Source organism: Stegostoma tigrinum, chromosome 11, assembly GCF_030684315.1.
Source record: "Stegostoma tigrinum isolate sSteTig4 chromosome 11, sSteTig4.hap1, whole genome shotgun sequence".
NCBI classification, from domain to species: domain Eukaryota; kingdom Metazoa; phylum Chordata; class Chondrichthyes; order Orectolobiformes; family Stegostomatidae; genus Stegostoma; species Stegostoma tigrinum.
This window is the reverse complement of record NC_081364.1, coordinates 46,889,932-46,907,464: the sequence shown is the minus strand read 5'-3', so window position 1 is coordinate 46,907,464 and position 17,533 is coordinate 46,889,932. Positions and strand designations below refer to the sequence as shown.

At 38.1% G+C, this 17,533-nt stretch overlaps 1 protein-coding gene across 8 annotated transcripts in view; it reads right to left on the bottom strand.

Moving 5' to 3' along the window:
- magi1b (membrane associated guanylate kinase, WW and PDZ domain containing 1b) overlaps positions 1–17,533 on the bottom strand; it is a 402,251-nt gene that overhangs the window by 18,413 nt on the left and 366,305 nt on the right. For 6 of the 8 annotated variants that reach the window (XM_048547401.2, XM_048547402.2, XM_048547403.2 and 3 more), the window contains 4 exons: positions 16,013–16,106; positions 14,781–14,832; positions 7,853–7,996; positions 1,996–2,134 (listed from right to left, as the gene is read on the bottom strand). In XM_048547401.2, the coding sequence (XP_048403358.1) occupies positions 1,996–2,134; positions 7,853–7,996; positions 14,781–14,832; positions 16,013–16,106 (429 nt within the window). Of the gene's footprint in view, positions 1–666; positions 756–1,995; positions 2,135–7,852; positions 7,997–14,780; positions 14,833–16,012; positions 16,107–17,533 lie in introns of all 8 variants that reach the window. The other 2 variants (XM_048547406.2, XM_048547407.2) reach the window with 1 other exon arrangement.

Genomic DNA, 17,533 nt, shown 5'->3' with positions numbered 1-17,533 from the left:
TAATGAAAGGATACTTTTCAGTAAACTCTAGCTGAGATGTTGCCATGGAAAACGTAGCAGGCAACAACGATCCCAAAATTTTCTTTAAATTCAAAAGCAGACAATTTAACTCTGGTTAACAGCAGCCAGCTAACCTGAAATTTTCTGTTATGCCTTGGCTAATAAAAGTTCTGTTGATATTCTGTACAGCATAATCAAGTACATCACTGTTCTATGTAAGGTTTCATAAGGAAACACGATTTGAAAATGAAATATTCAAACTTATGCCTCCTCCTCCTCCTTCAGAATCGTGAAATATTTACCTCTTGAAATCGATTAGGGCAATTGCTTACATCGTCAATACAATTTTTAAACACCATTAATTTCAATTTGTGGAATGAAGGTGTACTAATTGATATGGTGGACTTATCCAGTTGTAATATGATGTTTCATCTTCGTGAAAAAGAGAATTATATTAAATACAAAAACATCAGGTTCTTCCAAAACAGCTCACGTTCCACAAATGTAGGCAAAATGAATGAATTCTGCTGGCATGATCAGTTGGAAACCTGCATATTGATGAACGTAAGCATATTCATGGATATATGGCTGAATGGACATAAATGGAACACAGTATGAGCCTAAGGCAGCAAGATGGAAGCAGCAAATATTGATTTGTCTACCAACCGTATTTTGATTAGGGCCCATTAAGTAGAAGCAAGACTCCCCGTGCTTGTCACTTCTCATGCATGAGGAGAGATTAGGAGGTATCATCGCTGAGGGCAGAACGAAGAGCCCAGCACCCAGAAAAGAGGAGAGAGAAAAAGAGCAGAAGATAGATTTAGATTCCCTATTAGTAAGCAGCAACAGGATTGATCACTCTGTTGATCGTGGAAAGATGTTTATTATTGTTCCAGTCAGATTGTCCAGGCAAAAATCAATTAGACTGCAAAGACAGCAGCTGCAAGACCAAAGGATACAGAAAAAAGAGCACCAGGAAGTTCTACTGGGAAATGCATTCCATTTTTTTTATCACAATACAATAAGTCAAAATTGCATATAAACAATGACTCATTTAAATATTTACAAACTACATTTAAATCCAATGGAACGTTATGTATCATTTTAAAATTAATTACAGAACTTGTTACAAAAATATATACCCTTACAGATAGGTGAGGCCCATCACTTCGATGGAGATTTAAAAAAAAATCAAAAGTTTAGGAAGTTGAGAATTCTATTTTTGGTAACTATAGATTTTTTAAAAAAATAATAATTAATTCCATTCATTTGAATTCAAAAGAGGTGTTAGTAAATTTAGGTGTTAAAATTCCGCTTCATATTCTCATGTAAAACTTCACAAACTTTTCAAGGAAGCAGCAAAACATTAAATAAATCATCAAGAGCATCGGAATATATCTTTCGAGTAAACCAGCTTGTTAAATAGAAAATTCCATCAGAAAGGTCTGGAGTACAAGTACTGCAGATCGCAAGTTTTGCATTTATGCAATTTTTTTTAATAAAAGGTAACCAAGATTGCAGTGTGCTGTTAATGAAAATCCATCTGTAACTAAATAATTGGCAATAAGTCAATGTTTTCATGATGACTAATGCAAACATTATCATTTAAATCAGTAAATATTGAAACACTTCCAATTTACTTTTGGCTCCAGGATAGAAACTCAAATTGCGGTTTTATCCCCATTTAACAAACATTTTGCTGTATAGTTATATACTCAGTGGGCATTAGAACAATGAATAATTGAACAAAGTCAAATATTCCTTTTGGAAAAGGATGCTGTCCTGCCCGTACTTATATTTACTCCAGTCCATTTTAAAGGAAAATAGCAATTGTACAGAATTAGTATCAGCAGATTAGAACCAAAAACTGTACAAAGATAAGACATTTGTGAAAAACGGAAACAATTCCCAAATCTGAACAGAAAAAACAAGAGGAAGCAATCACTCATGGAGTGATAGTATTGGAGAAAGTAACATTTTCATAGGGCAACCCACCATATTCTGGCACATAACCATTTCCACGTTTCAGAAATAGGCAAACTCTCCGACCACCATTTTTAATCAATTCAATCGCACGAGAATGCTTCATATTCTTGGTCGATTCTCCATTGATCTCCAGAATTTCATCTCCAACCTAAAAACAAAATAACCATAAATATAAATAAGAAGATTTCACCAGAGCAGCACAAGGGGACCTATGAGAAAGTCAAACATTTTTTAAACTGGATAATTATTTTGTTTAAAAACCACCCTTTTCTATTTTCTCCACTTGTTTTCTAAAAGTGCTGATTACCACAAGGATCAAAGAAAAATTCCTGGTGCTTTCCACCATCTTGACCAAAGTCAATTTACCTGCTTTGAATTTAAACAAAAGTTTAGGATTACTGTTGCCTGCTACATTTTCCATGGCAACACCTCAACTAGAGTTCACCCTTTTGTTATGCGTACAAATTGTTGTCCCTTTGAAATATGGCGTACTTTATGATTCTTTTTGTTTGTTGTAAAGGGAATGGAATGGAAAAGTGGCAAGTTTAACTGTAGCTGTACAGGGCATCAGTCAGAGGACTGTGTTCAGCCTCAGTCTCTATATTTGAAAAAAAATATTGTTTTACAATGAGTATACAGAAAGTTTACCTGACTTGTTTCTGGATGAAGTGTTTATTTTTATGAACAGATCAGGTTCCATTGGCATTTAGAAGAAAGAGAGGTGTTTTTTGAAACGTCTACAATCTTGGGGCAATCAGCGCAAGAACGTTTCCTCTTTTAGGAGAGAGCAAAACAAGGGGACAATGTTTAAAAAGAGATTTACTGTGCACAACAATGAGAGTTGTTTTAAACCCAGGAGGTAGTGGAGGATGAGTCTTTGAAGCTTATTCAGACGGAATTTGACAGATATTTGATGATATAGGCTGCAAAATGGAGCCAGGATGACAACAACATCCACCATGATCTAACTGAAATTCAAAAGAGATTCAAAAAAGGTCAAATAGACTATTCCTACTCCTGAATCCTATGCTCTGTGCTGATGACTGCAAGATGAAAAGAGCCAACAGCATGTCTGTTTTTACTGCAATCTTCAAGTACTCTATTTTAAAATGAATGTTTGCATTTATCCAGCATCTTGCATGAGCACAGGATATTAGAAAGCACTTTACAGTCAATACAATTCTTTTGAAATGCAGTCAAATTGTAATGTAGGAAACATGGTAGCCAACTGATGTGCAGTCAGCTCTCACTAGCTGCTATACTGATTGCAAGATAAATATTGGCCAGGACAACAAGGGTGGCTTCCCTGCTGTGCTAAAGAGTGACAAATAATTCATAAACTAAGACAGGGTGATCAATTTCAGCACTGCAGTTTAACAGTTCCTAATCTACTCATTTAGTCATTTCAGGACATTGTATTGGAATCTACCATTGTCTTTACTTGTTCACGTTCTTCATTACTGTAGTTGAAATGTCTAATCTGTATGCTTAATTTAGTGGTTTTTTTATTGATACCCATGACTTACAATTGCAACCAACCAAGAATAATCGGGGAAATATTTTATTGCACATGTAAAGAAATTATAGTACTTAAATAAATAAATAATATTGGTTTGGCAGTCAGGATGATACATTTGGTTTGCAAACCATAACATTGATTACTAATATAAGTCTTCATCTTATGTTAAAAGGAAGGATAAAAATCACTCAGTATGCATGCCTTCTTGTTCGTTGTTAGTATGTCATGCTTCCACCAGTAATCATCATAAAAGGAAAGTTTCAGTGATGGATAGCAGTTCAGCTAGAGTAGGACAGATTCATTACAATGCTAATGTGGGCAAGGGAAATGTTATTCCAAAAAAAAATTAACCTGAAAACTACAGCTTCACCATGTTAAGCTACAGATAATTAGATTTCTTCATTTGTAAGCTAGGAATACTGTATCTATTCACCTTAACTACGTAATGTATGTACATTTTTTCTCACTGAAGCAGAAAAATCAGAATTCATTCAGATGATCCAGGTTTTGTTTGAAGTTACATCTACTTGGCCTTATCCATTCCTTGACTCTTCCAGCTATTCAACTTCTCTAATATATGAGTTAGTAAAATCATTTGGAAGTTAATTGTACATTAATTAAGGGTTCATTGTAGTCAGGTACTGATTATTTATTGGAAAGTGAAAATATTGGAATAGTTACTAACGTCATAGGAATAGTAAGCCAGAGCCCTGGTTATTGTTAGAGATTTTGTGATGCTCTGGCAGTGTGCGTGACAGAAGGTCGGGTTCAAGTCCCACCTCCTTTCGAGGTATATCATAACATGTCTTAAAAAGTCAATTAAAAATATTTATTTAAACAAGAGGAAGTTGGAAGATCTTTTTATAAAAATTGTCGGCAGTATGCAATTTGTAACAGTTTCTGAAAATAAAATTTTGTAAATGAATAAAGTCTTGGCTTCAGTGTTCTTTCCTTCACCACCTAAATTTCAGTTTTCACAGAAAGGTTTGATACAGTTTTAATGCTGCAGTAAATTAGACTACTCCACAAACTAAAATACTAACCAGACATGCAATAAAAGCAATACTTTAATGATATGAACACTCAAATCAACTCAATTCAATGTTTCATTTCTCAATTGAGCCTGAACTTTGTGGATGTGAGTTTGCTCGCTGAGCTGGAAGGTTAGTTTTCAGACGTTTCGTCACCATTCTAGGTAACATCATCAGTGAGCCCCCGATGAAGCGCTGGTGTTATGTCCCGCTTTCTATTTATCTGTTTAGGTTTCCTTGGGTTGGTGATGTCATTTCCTGTGTTGGTGATGCCATTTCCTGTTGTTTTTCTCAGGGGATGGTAGATTGGCTCCAAATCAATGTGTTTGTTGATGGAATTCTGGTTGGAATGCCATGCTTCTAGGAATTCTCCTGCGTGTCTCTGTTTGGCTTGTCCTCGGATGGATGTGTTGTCCCAATCAAAGTGGTGTCCTTCCTCATCTGTATGTAAGGATACGAGTGATAGTGGGTCATGTCGTTTTGTGTCTAGTTGATGTTCATGTATCCTGGTGGCTAGCTTTCTGCCAGTTTGTCCAATGTAGTGTTTGTCACAGTTCTTGCAAGGTATTTTGTAGATGACGTTCATTTTGCTTGTTGTCTGTATACTTTATTTCTCATTCCACATAAGATAGGACAACCTTGATACATTACACTACATTACAAGTTTATTCACTTCTTGAGTAAAACATAGAAACTCAATTTTTTTTTAAAAAATGCAAAAAAAACTGATAATTATTGTTCATTTGAATTTGGTGTATTTGTAAGTTAGCATGCAGAAAGGCAAACTAACTTTTGGCCTTTACTGCATGGGGATTTAATTGTCAGATTAGCAAGTCTGGCTACAACTGTGTCAGGTTGTGGAGAGAAATGTGCACTATTTCCTTCGCTATGCCCAAAGAATACGATATTGCTTCATTAGTGGCACACCAAAGGCTAATTAACTTGTGGGATGTTAGGGAGGCTCCATCATGAGAGGCTAAGTAACATGTGGTCCTGACTGTCTGGAGTGGAGCAGAATGAGAGGTGATTCTCCTGGCTGGAGATCGATTGCACAGGAACACGGGACTGAATCTTATCAAAAATCATTTAAATTCAGTTTTGGCAAGTCTCACAAGAGTTGCTCTCCTCAAGCTCTCGTGGAGTTTCTTCTGTTACCCCAGACTCAACTAGTTAATCATGCACCACACCCCTAGAACTGTCTAATTTACCCACCTGCCACAGATGGATGTGCTGGCTGAACTATCACAGGATTTCTGGCGCCGGCCAGGAAGTCCATCAGGAAACCCAGTCAGGCACTGGCAGTGTACCACTGCTCTGCATAGTTCAGGGTAATTGTCCCAGCCATGACAGATAAAGGATTATTGACAACCTGCTTTGTCGACAGGGACCTGGAGGTCCTGCTGGATGGACAGTGTGTATGGTTACAGCCCATGGAGTGTCCCCTGTGATGTTGCCGAATTAGGGAGGAACAAGCGCTGAGCTGGAATTGCCAGGTACCTATTGGAAATTTGCCTAAACCAGTTTCTATGTAGTGGGTGTGAGAATAGGAAGCTGCATTTTAATGAAGTAAAAAGATATAATAAAGACAATATTAATATGTGGCAGTGCCTATTAGGCCTCTCACCACTCAATGCTGGAATCCCATCTCTCAATTTAACACGTGGATGGATCATGTGTGTATGGGTGACCTGTACCTGACCACACTAAGTGGCCTATGCCTGCCTACAAGATGGCAGACAGAAGGTAAACAAAACTAAGCAGCCTGCTCACAGTGAAATACAACGGTACCTTTGAACAGAACTGCTATAAAAGATCAGTAAAAGAACACTGTATGTTCCCATCAGAGGCAGTTCTGATAAAAGAATGCCTTCGGGCAGATAAATGGCCAGTTCTAGTCTTATTAATGAAAGCTTGATTGTCCCTGTGAATGAGTAACAACAGGTGCTAGATTAAATCCCTAAGTAGCTACAAGGATAACAGCTAAAAAGTTATTTCATAGTAAACAGTTGCTTCTTTGAAGGTACTTGTAATATTAAATATTTTCTAGTTAAAAATGCTTTAATCATATAAGTTGATTTCAATGCATAATCAGAATATAACACAAGCATTTAAAAAAAATCTAAGCATGGATGTAAACGTTAGCTAGCCTTAGAAGACATTTTTTCTTATGCCCTGAACAAGATAGATTGCTCACAACCCATAAGTTACAAAATGTTAACAGTAGAATTAGTTGTGTAACATTATACTCTGTAATTAACTTTATAACAGAAATTAACCTTGTAGCAATTAGTTTAAAACTCACTGATGTTTTCATGTTACGTAACTGGGAAAATGGGAAATATTAGAGGAATGACTGAATTTAATAAATTAAAGCATATGTAGTACAATGAATAATAGAATTCACACTGTCCTTAGAGATAAGATGCTTGAGACAGATCTGAAGGAGCATAGCCAGCAAATATTTGGAATGTGAATGAATAGGATTCATAGAAAGACCCCAAGGACAAGAGATTACAAACGCTGTAAGACCATGGGAACTTGGGACAGTCCATAGGAATGCCCATCATTGATCAAGTGAGCCATGGGATTGGGTGTATGGATTCAGAATGAAGGACAGTGACTACGCTGTGTTTGATTATTATAAAAAGCTGTATTTTCACTGCAAAAATCAGTGTGTGTCACTGATCTTCCTTCTGATTCGGGGAAGGTTCTTTCGCCCCCTCCTTGCATCAACTGGATTCTGTACAAGTAAACATCTTCCACTTGCCTGAATCCTGCCTGCCTCCCTCCTGAGTTTTCGTCCCCGGTCGGGGAGGCGGTACTCCTACTATGAGACTGTTTACTCACAATAGCAGGAAGCTCCTCACTGTCGATCCCACGTGAGTATCTCAATTTCCTCATGAAAGCCCACATCATTCAGGGGATGGGAAGATTCTGGCCGTAATCTCAGTTTATGGGGTTGATCATTTACAACCAAGATGTGGAAATGGTTCACCATTCAGAGGTTTGGAAATCTTTGGCACTCTCTACCCCAAAGGTTTAACAATGCCCTGTTACTGATTGTATTTCAAGCAGCGGCACAAGCTTTTGCTCCCTTGAGGAATCAAATGTTATGGGAAACTGGCTAGAAAGTGCAGTTGATGCAGAAAAATCAATGATGATCACATATCGAATGGCAAAGCAGGCTTCCTGACACATGGTTGAATGTATAAGCTTGATCAGTTTTCTTTAAGCAGAGAATGTAATAACTTGCTTTTGGTATCTAAAAATTAATACATGTACCATCGTTTTTGATGCTGCTTTTTAATCTACTCACCTTCATTTTACCGTTTCTGATGGCAGCGCCATCCTCAGCTAATCGGAGTACATAAAGGTCCATGTTGTATTCACGCCCACCACGAAGACTGAATCCAAAACCCTTTGGTCCTTTATCCAATTCCACAGTGTACAGTTCAGGTTCCTTGGAAGATAAAAATAACATTCAACAATGTTCGCAAAAAAAAGTCTTTTCGACTTGTGAAATCTTAACGATAAATATGCATAAAAAAACTAAATAAATGAGTGCCTATATATCCCACTAATAACACACCTTATTGGTTTAAAAAACAGGTCATCCTGGTCTGGGGAGTTTTGCATATTAATACCACATCAAGTTCTTGGGACTCAGTTGTAATTGCTCCGCTGGCTTTACCAGTGAATCTATGCTCCGGTCCAGAGAACCAATTATCTCCAACAGCAGGAACAATTATCTCAAAACATTTTAACCCTAGTTTTCCTCACAGGCACCTCTTTGATATTGGAGATCAATTAGGATTATTCATTCCAGCAGATTAATCATTCCTATTTGGACACAACTCCCAAATGCTTTCCTCTGCTCAACTGCATCATCCATAATGTATTAAAAATCTTACGTCTACTCATAGTTTATAATGGGAAAAGTTGATTTTATAAAAAGTATGTCCACATTTATAGTAGAAATTGCCAATATGAACTTGTCACCTGGCATCTGCACCCTCCCACTTGTGTTGGCATGCTTATACTTCAGTTAAAACTCCTCAGCCTGTGAGGAGCCTTAAACTGCACTGCAGAAAAACTCAAATGCTCAAATGTACTGTCTAAATTAAAAACTTTAGAGAAGCATTATATATGAATAAAAGACAGAATGTAAACCTCTAAAATGAAGACTGAATTAGCTCACATTCTTTTGTTCAAACATTTTTCACTCTAACCCTTAGATTTCACTTGGTTTGGACTCCCTGTGGAATGTGATTATTAAATCTGATTAAAACAAAACATGATACAGATGAGCTGTCATTCACATCAATCAACCTTGTTTATCCAGAAGCTACTTGACTTTGCTCAACTATTCCAAACTTGCACAGTTACGTGAAGTGCAGGTTCTATCTGCCACTGGGAATCTGTAGTAAGCAAACTTAGTAACATAAAAATGTAACTCGAGGTTAGGACAAGATCCTTTCTCGTTGCCTCATATTACAAAGTCAGCAAAAGCATTATGTGAATTCCTCAGTGAAAAGCAGCTGCAAGCCATAAAGAAATGGTAGCTAAATTTGGTTCCTTTGTGCTCCCTTTTAGGGCAGATAGACTTTTACTCATAATAATTCCATCACAAGGATATTAGTTCTTGTGCTTTCTTGGACTTTTATTACTTCTATCGAAGTTCCACATAACACAGCACTCCTGTAATTACTGAGCTTTTCTCTTATCCTTTTCTGTAATTATAATCTTATATTAAGCATATTCCTCAATTGTGGACTATCTTTATTTAATTGATTTTATTTTAATTAAAAGGGGGAGTGCTTTGTGTTTTCCTTTTTGTTTCCCTTTTCTTTTTTCCTTTCTCTCCTAAATGACTTCCAATGCAGTTACATTCCCAGAAACAACATAACTGAATTACATTTCCTTGTGTGCTCTTAGTTGGGCTTAATTAAGGAGTAAACTAACATTTTTTGCTGTTTAGAACGAAGAATTGCTCATCGCTCCTCACTGTATTTCAGCAAATTCACAGTAGTGGTGTTGGTGTCTGCATAATGTCTGTCTTTGTTCAAATCCATAATTACTTAGTTGAACACTCTGTCCTAACACTACTTATCCTTGATTCGGGAGCTTTTATCAATTTGACACTGTACTGCTTAGGTAATTTAGTGTCATGAGTAGAGTAATCGTGGTAGATAATCTTTGTGCTCCTACATTTCTTATTCACCTCTGAACAGTTTGAGTGGAGGCAAGGCATCTGACTAGAGAGGGGGCAGAAACAACATAAAAGTCACATGAATAACAACCAGATCAGAGCTCTCCATCAGACAGTGTGTGGTCCTGGAATAGGTTACAAATAGAATGGAGGGATGCGTGCTCCCTTGCGCCATTTAAAAAAAAATCAACACAACAATTTTTACTCAAAAATGAATGCACTTTGATTGAGTTAATGATTATGTGATTCCTTAATGCAACCAATTCATCTTCCTCTAGGACAACAGGCCTGATAGGCTCACTGTAATTTCTATTTCTTTAGATCTTGTATGGATGTGCTCACACTGCAGCTGCAGTCTGTTTGGGCCACCCACCTGTACAATGGTGCTCGTGGAGCTTTCTATTCTGCTTTTAATTAACATCAAACATTTCTACTTGGCAGATACAATACAAAAGCAATACCAAATTAAAGAATGCAGCTTTCCAAAAGGTAAAAGGTTAGGTAGGCTAAGCTATTAAAGGAAAAACAAGCCATGATACACATTTTGGAATGCTGGTTAAATCTTTCATTTTAATGCATCATAGTAACAAGGGCAATAATGTAATTAAAGCCATGCTAATAAAAGTCTGTTGTTATCAGAAGAAACAAAAATGCTTCAAGGCTTTTCACTAATATTCTCTGAAATAGATTAGATTAGATTCCCTACAGTGTGGAAACAGGCCCTTTGGCCCAACAAGTCCACACCGCCCCTTGCAGCATCCCACCCAGACCCATCCCCATATAACTCACACACCCTGAACACTACAGGCAACTTAGCATGGCCAATCCACCCAACCTGCTCATCTTTGGACTGTGGGAGGAAACCGGAGCACCCGGAGGAAACCCACGCAGACATGGGGAGAACGTGCAAACTCTGCACAGACAGTCGCCCGAGGCGGGAATCGAACCCGGGTCCCTGGCGCTGTGCTAACCACTGAACCATCGTGCCATCCCGAATTGTTGGATTAAACCCATTTTGTTTTCTCTATAAAGGATGCAATGCCAGATGCTCCCTACAAAAGTGACTAAGAACATTTTAATAGATGGCCTGATTTAAGAAAGCAGAGTTTTATGTGAAGTTAGAATAAATGTTTCAAAAATCTACAGTATTCCTGTGGCTTTACCAAGAATCGTACCCATTGATGCCCTTCAATATTTGTGGGATCAGCAGAAGGGCACTTCATTCCCATGGAACATTGGCTGCAGACACACTCTACAGAAGCCTTCACTGAGCCTGTATGTATTGTTCAATGATATTTCTGGCACCTGACTGTTTTTGAAAGGAGAAATGACTAGGACGTAACATCAGTAAACATCCCTTCACCGAGCAAGAACCTGATGAATATGTGGTCAATCTTGATGATTTTAGATTGATAAATTTGGCTGTTATACAAGTGAATCTAATTTGATGCTGACTCCAATCCCACAATGAGACATTTTGCCAGATAACCAGAGGCTGAATATATGCAGTGATACACAATGTCTGTAACAAAGTAATAACTTTGAAAAAGATGACTCATCATTACATAGAAGAATCCAATTCAACTGAAATCCAAACCTTGGCAGACCAAATTTTAAACTCACGGATTTATATTAATTGCTTGTTCTTTTGATTTCACATCCGAAAACTGTTTGGGTTTGTTGCCCTATGCTCCATTTTGCAGTGTGATGCCACTACAAACAATTTTCAATAAATAAAGAAAATATTTTATGAGAAGGGTTTTCCTATGAAAATCTTGACCGTTTAAATTATGATGATAGTAAGTAGATTTTTCTAATTTTATAGAAATCTTGAAATCTCGGAACACAAATTAGAGAAGTATAAACACTTGTTAAATGAGGACAATTCATTGTTTGGAGGTAGAAAAGGAACAGAAGTATCAATTTTTTCCGTCTATCAGTAATGCCTGATAACCTGGCAATATGATGCATTAGAGCTGGATCTAATCACATTCCATTCAAGTTATATACATCTCCTCCAGAGGTCACTTGCTTGTCATCAGGAGTGGGAAGTCAAACAATTTGACTCTATTCTACACAGTCATGAGGCCTATTGTAACATATTGAACAAACCTAGGATGTTCTTGATGCATACCAGACAGTGCAACTTCTAAATGAGATATCAAAGGTTGGTTCAGTTTGTCGAATGTTCACTTTACTCAAATTGAAGTTAGGGAAAAAACAAGGGGCTCAATACTGTGGTCTATAAAGCAATGATTCAATAGGTGTCGTGAATGACGGACATTAACGTAGCTCCATAGTTCAGACCAAAGACCCTGATTAATTACATTTCTCAGTACCCATTACCTATGGTTGCAGTGGCTTTACGTGTAATAGAATGCAGGAAATCTTGCAGAAAGCAAGCTTATTTGGTTCTTCAAAGTGCAGAAAGATTTCCCCTTCTAAGGCAAACATTTATATCAATCTCAGCCAAATGAATGCTCATACTGTGATCAGCACCGATCACAATCTCATGGTGAAATATTTTGAAGAACTAAATGCAATATTTTATGGTGCCTTGCTCAAGGGAGCATTGAAAAAGCAATACATTAAAAGGTTGTTTTCAAGGTGTTCATTTGTATCAGGGAAGTATCAGGAAAGCCGAGTAGGCTAGGGTTCCACAGAAAAAGAAGACACACAGTTGAATAAAGACAAAATACTGCGGATGCTGAAAATTTGAAATTCTGCAGAGACCACTCCCTCTGTGACTCACTGGTCCAGTCCTACATCACTTCTAATGTTTCCTCATTTCTCCACAGCATCTATCCATATAATTGCAGAAGGATTAACACTTGCCATTCACTTCCATCTTCCTCATCATCCAAGGCCCCAGTCATACCTTCCAGGCGAAATGGAAGTTCACCTGTAATTCTTGCAACCTGGTCCTCTGTATGTGCTATTTGCTATGCAGTTTACGTTGGCAAGGCAAACATTGACTGGGTGACTGCTTTGTTGAACAACTCCGCTTTGCAGTGTTGCAGCAAAACACAATGCAAGCTACAGGAACAAGAACTCATTTTCTGCTTGGACACACAACAGCTTCGAGGTCTCAATATTGAATTCAATAACTTCAGAAACTGACTCTATCATGTTGTTCTCCATTTTTCTTGATTCTCCTCCATTCCCTCCCCCATAGCCTTAGTGTTTATGTCTTGTTTCCTTTTTTCATTAATAGGAAGAACCAAGTCTCTTCTTTCCATATCTCTATTTACACCCATTTTACATCCTTTTGTTTTTGTCCACCAGTAACAACCTCTTTGCCTTCTCCACCTCTGTTAAAAGTACGTTAAAAAAGACACAGTTTCCAACACCTTTCAGTTCTGAAAGGGTGTCAAACCAGACTTGAAATATTAACTCTGCTTCTCTCTCCACAGATGCTGCCTGACCTGTGGAGTTTCTCCAGCATTCTGTGTTCGTTGAAGATGTAAACAGGTTCTTCAAATTATGAAATGGTTTGGCAAAGTCCAACAAAGCTCTTGCGGCAGAGTGAACATCCCCCTACCTCTGAGGTAGGAGGGCTGGGTTCAAGTCTCACCTGCTCCAGAGGTGTATTATAACATCCATAGACAGGATGATTAAAAATACCGAGATCCAATAAACAATTCAGGACAAAGTTCTTCATCAGAATGTAAACAGAGTGGTTGAGCTGAATAATATGGACATATTTAAGACAAGAAAATGCAATTACAAAGACATAACTGCAGAAGATAGTCAAACAATTAACAAAAAAACTGAACAGATTGTGCTAATAGGAGTTCATTGGAAGGAGGTTCATGTATAACATAAACACCACAGAGATCTGTTTGGCAGAATATCTGTTTTTTCCTGAAATATTCTATGCAAGTTTTGGATTATTAAACAAAATAAAAATCAGCAACATTGTCAAAAACAATGTGCTTCTGTGTTTCTTAATGAAACTGCTCAATAATTCATCTAGTATTGATATTTTTAAGCCATCTCAAAATTTGTTGCATCTCAAAAAAGTAGTGATGCAAAGGAGTTTAGCCAAAACGTTTAATTCACTCAGTTTAAGCATTTAAACAAGAGGGAAGTGAGAGAGGAAATAGCCGGGGCCTAAACAGATATCTTTGCAGCATCCTTAGACATGGGTGAGGTCCCGGAGGACTGGAGACTTGCTAATGTTGTCCCCTTGTTGAAGAAGGGTAGCAAGGATAATCCAGGTAATTATCGACCGGCGAGCCTGACGTCAGTGGTAGGGAATCTACTGGAGAAGATACCGAGGGATAGGATCTATTCCCATTCGGAAGAAAATGGGCTTATCAGTGATAGGCAACATGGTTTTGTGCAGGGAAGGTCATGTTTTACCAACTTAATAGAATTCTTTGAGGACGTGACAAAGTTGATTGATGAGGGAAAGGCCGTAGATGTCACATACATGGACTTCAGTAAGGCGTTTGATAAGATTCCCCATGGCAGGCTGATGGAGAAAGTGAAGTCACATGGGGTCCAGGGTGTGCTGGCCAAAATGTAATTTTCAGAAGCAAAGTGAGCTACCTTAACAAAACATTGAACTTTGAGATATACTATCATATTGACCCAGTACTACAATGGTACACTAACACCTTCTGCTGTGTGGTGGCAAAAACGTCACATTGGGAGTTTCCATCTCTTATCTCCCCAGAAGTTTTTGAGGCACGTGTGAATTAAGCAGAAATTGAGCGTAAGACAAGTACTGCCTCATGAAGTTGGAGGAAACAACAGAAAATAAATCAATTTAGCCTATTTTAGTGTTTCAAGAGATGTTGGTTGAAAAGTGGCAGGGGTCAAGTAAACACCTTACTGATCAAATAGTGAGTGAATGGCAATAAAATTATACGACTGCAATTCGTCACCCTGATCTCTACATGTACTGGATTTAAGATAATAACACTAAACACAATATTAATAAGTATTCCCATCTTTAAACGGCCTTGATCAAATACCATTTCATCAAACACTGCATCTATTTTCAGTAATTAAATTCACCTGAACATACCTGAGCTGACTTATAATCATACGATCCATCTGGCTTTGGTTTTGTGTTACTCCTTAAAACAAAATTTGAAAAAAATACAAATTGAGTTTTGAGTTCTTCCAAATCATTTATTTATATTGAGCTCAAATCCTTTTTAAAAATTCATAATTAAATAGTCATTTTACAGAACAATGTAAAATCAAGCTATCAGTTTTTCTGCATTACCCATTATACATTAGTGTATTTTGGGGTTCTACTGATTGTGATCCTCTCAGTGTTCACTATTTCAGTGAGGAAATTGTCCTCGCTCCTGTATACATTGTGCTGAAGTTCCCATGGATGGCAATGTTTTAGAAATCATTGAATTGATGAGAATTTCTTGTGTTAAGCAGTAACACTGCTCTTACACACAAAAAATTACACCTTGTTAATGTGGTGGACATGGGTTTTAACTACACCCTAAGTCAGATTTATTGCTTAAGAATCTCATGAGGTTCCTAAATAAATCAAGAAATGGAAATGCATTTTATAACTGCACAACTAAAATTTTCCATTTTGATAAAAATGTTTTATTAGAAAGCTAAATTTTGTCTTCTCTTGTGTATGTGCCAAACTTTATTTCAATACCTGTAAACTATAAATAGGGAAGATAATCTATGATCTTGGTTTGTTATCTGTTTGAATTCTTCAGTTTCATTTGATGTGTAAACAGCTTGCTCACAATCCTGCTGCCAGATGCCAGGAGATCCTCCTAAAAGGAGAGGCCCAACCTATGTGAGTAGCTTTCTTCAATGTCAGCTATGAGGCTTATCACTGCTGCTGACTATAAACTTCAGGCCAATGATTTGTCTCCAATTTTACCTATTTTCACCACAACTCACCCCCCACTGCTCTCTCTCCTCCTCTTCTGAATGTGGAGACGTGGCTGGGGCTCAGTTCTATGATGAATGGTAACCCTGTGGTAACTTGTGTGAATGCTGATCGTCTGTCACAAACAAACAGATGTTATCGGCTGGCAGCCAAGCCTATTCTTGCCTTCAGCTTGCTGCCTTGCTTATAACAACTATTTTTGGGTGAGGGGTTGACATTTGATGGCAGGGAGAAGTTACTCTTATGTTATGCCCAGATAGAATTAACAAATAGTAGTCAGAATATTGGAACTGGGCTAAGTTTGCTCTGAACTGGAAACAAATGGAGTGCTTCCAAATACAGCAACAGCACAGTAACTACAAAACAAGGAGGACATATCTTACCTCCCACCATCCTGTGGTGGCTGCTGAGGGTTATGAGTAGTTGTAATTGTTGCAATCTTTTCTGCATTTGTTAGCAAGGATGGATTGGAGGATTCTGTAAGAAAAAAAGAACCTTTAGATACAACTTTGCACTGATTAATTTAGGCACATTCACTTATTTTACTAACAAGCAGCAGCAGGAGCAGGAGCAAGCCATTTGACCTGTGTTTGCTTTACCATTCAATAAGATCATGGTTGGTTTGATTGTGCCTTTAGCTCCATTTCCTTGCTTGGCTACATAGCGCTTGGCTCCATTGTAGATTAAAAGCCTGTCTAACAGAGCCTTGAATAAATTTCAATGATCCAGACCCTAATTATCTCTTAAGAAACAACTGAAAGATACAGAAATGTCTGAGAGAAGAGTCCTCACCTCCATCTTAAATGGGAGATCACTTATTCCGACATTGTGTCCTCAGTGCAAGAATGCTTCACGGGAGGAAAATTCTCTGAGCATCTCTACTGTCAAGTCCCTTTAGAATCTATGATTTGGATATTATGTGCCCCTACTGGGTGGACTTTTGACAAGGGGGCCCTTAATATAGGTTGGGTATCTAGCCCATCAATTTCCCACCCAGCCCTGAGCGCACCTGCTAGGTATGGAGGGAATGGGCACTAGGATCAATAGCCACTGACCATGTACAAAGGTTCAAGTGAGCATGCTAAAAGCTGAATTGACTCCAAGGTTACCCCCTACCCATACCATAAACCATGACATGGCTAGCTTGTTTCTTTAAATATGAAAATGACAGGAAGGAAGAGTGACAGGGTCCAATTTTAGAGAGTGTCCTTACCCTCTTGAGTGACTTCTGAAGACTGTATGCTCCTTCTTTCTTACCAACCTATACTTCAAAACCCACAACTCCAGCCCCACCTGAAGCTGCGTGAACACCACCCACGGCTGATTTATCGTGCTTCAGGATCCATAGCTGGTTTCACTATGGGCCACCCTGCATTCACAGAAGTGTGAGTGACTGAGCTTTGAAACTGCCAAGGCTACAGGAGCTGCAGAGGATGGGGTATCCCCCAAAATGAGATGCCACGCAATGTGCTGTGTATTGGATTACTTAGTTGTCTCATGGCCCCCATATTATTTAGGCCTTTTTTCCCCCCCCAACAGCATCATTCTTCTAATATCCGGTAATGGAAGGCCCAAAATCCTCAAACTTTCCTCAAAAGGTAACCCTTTCGTTCCAGGAATCGACTTGGTGACCAAAGATAAATCACTACTTAAATAACAAAATATAAATGGTACACAGTACTCTGCATATAATCTCACCAATATGTACCAAGATACCTTCCATTTTCACACACTATTCCCTTGCTTGAAGGGTACGATCATTTGCCTTCAAATTACTTGTACATGATGTCAACATGATGTCATTCAAGTGAGAGGACATCCCAATCCCTCTGTACTACAGCATTCTGAAGTGTGTCACCATTTAAATAATGTTCTGCTTTTCTCTTCTTTCTGCAGAAGTGGAA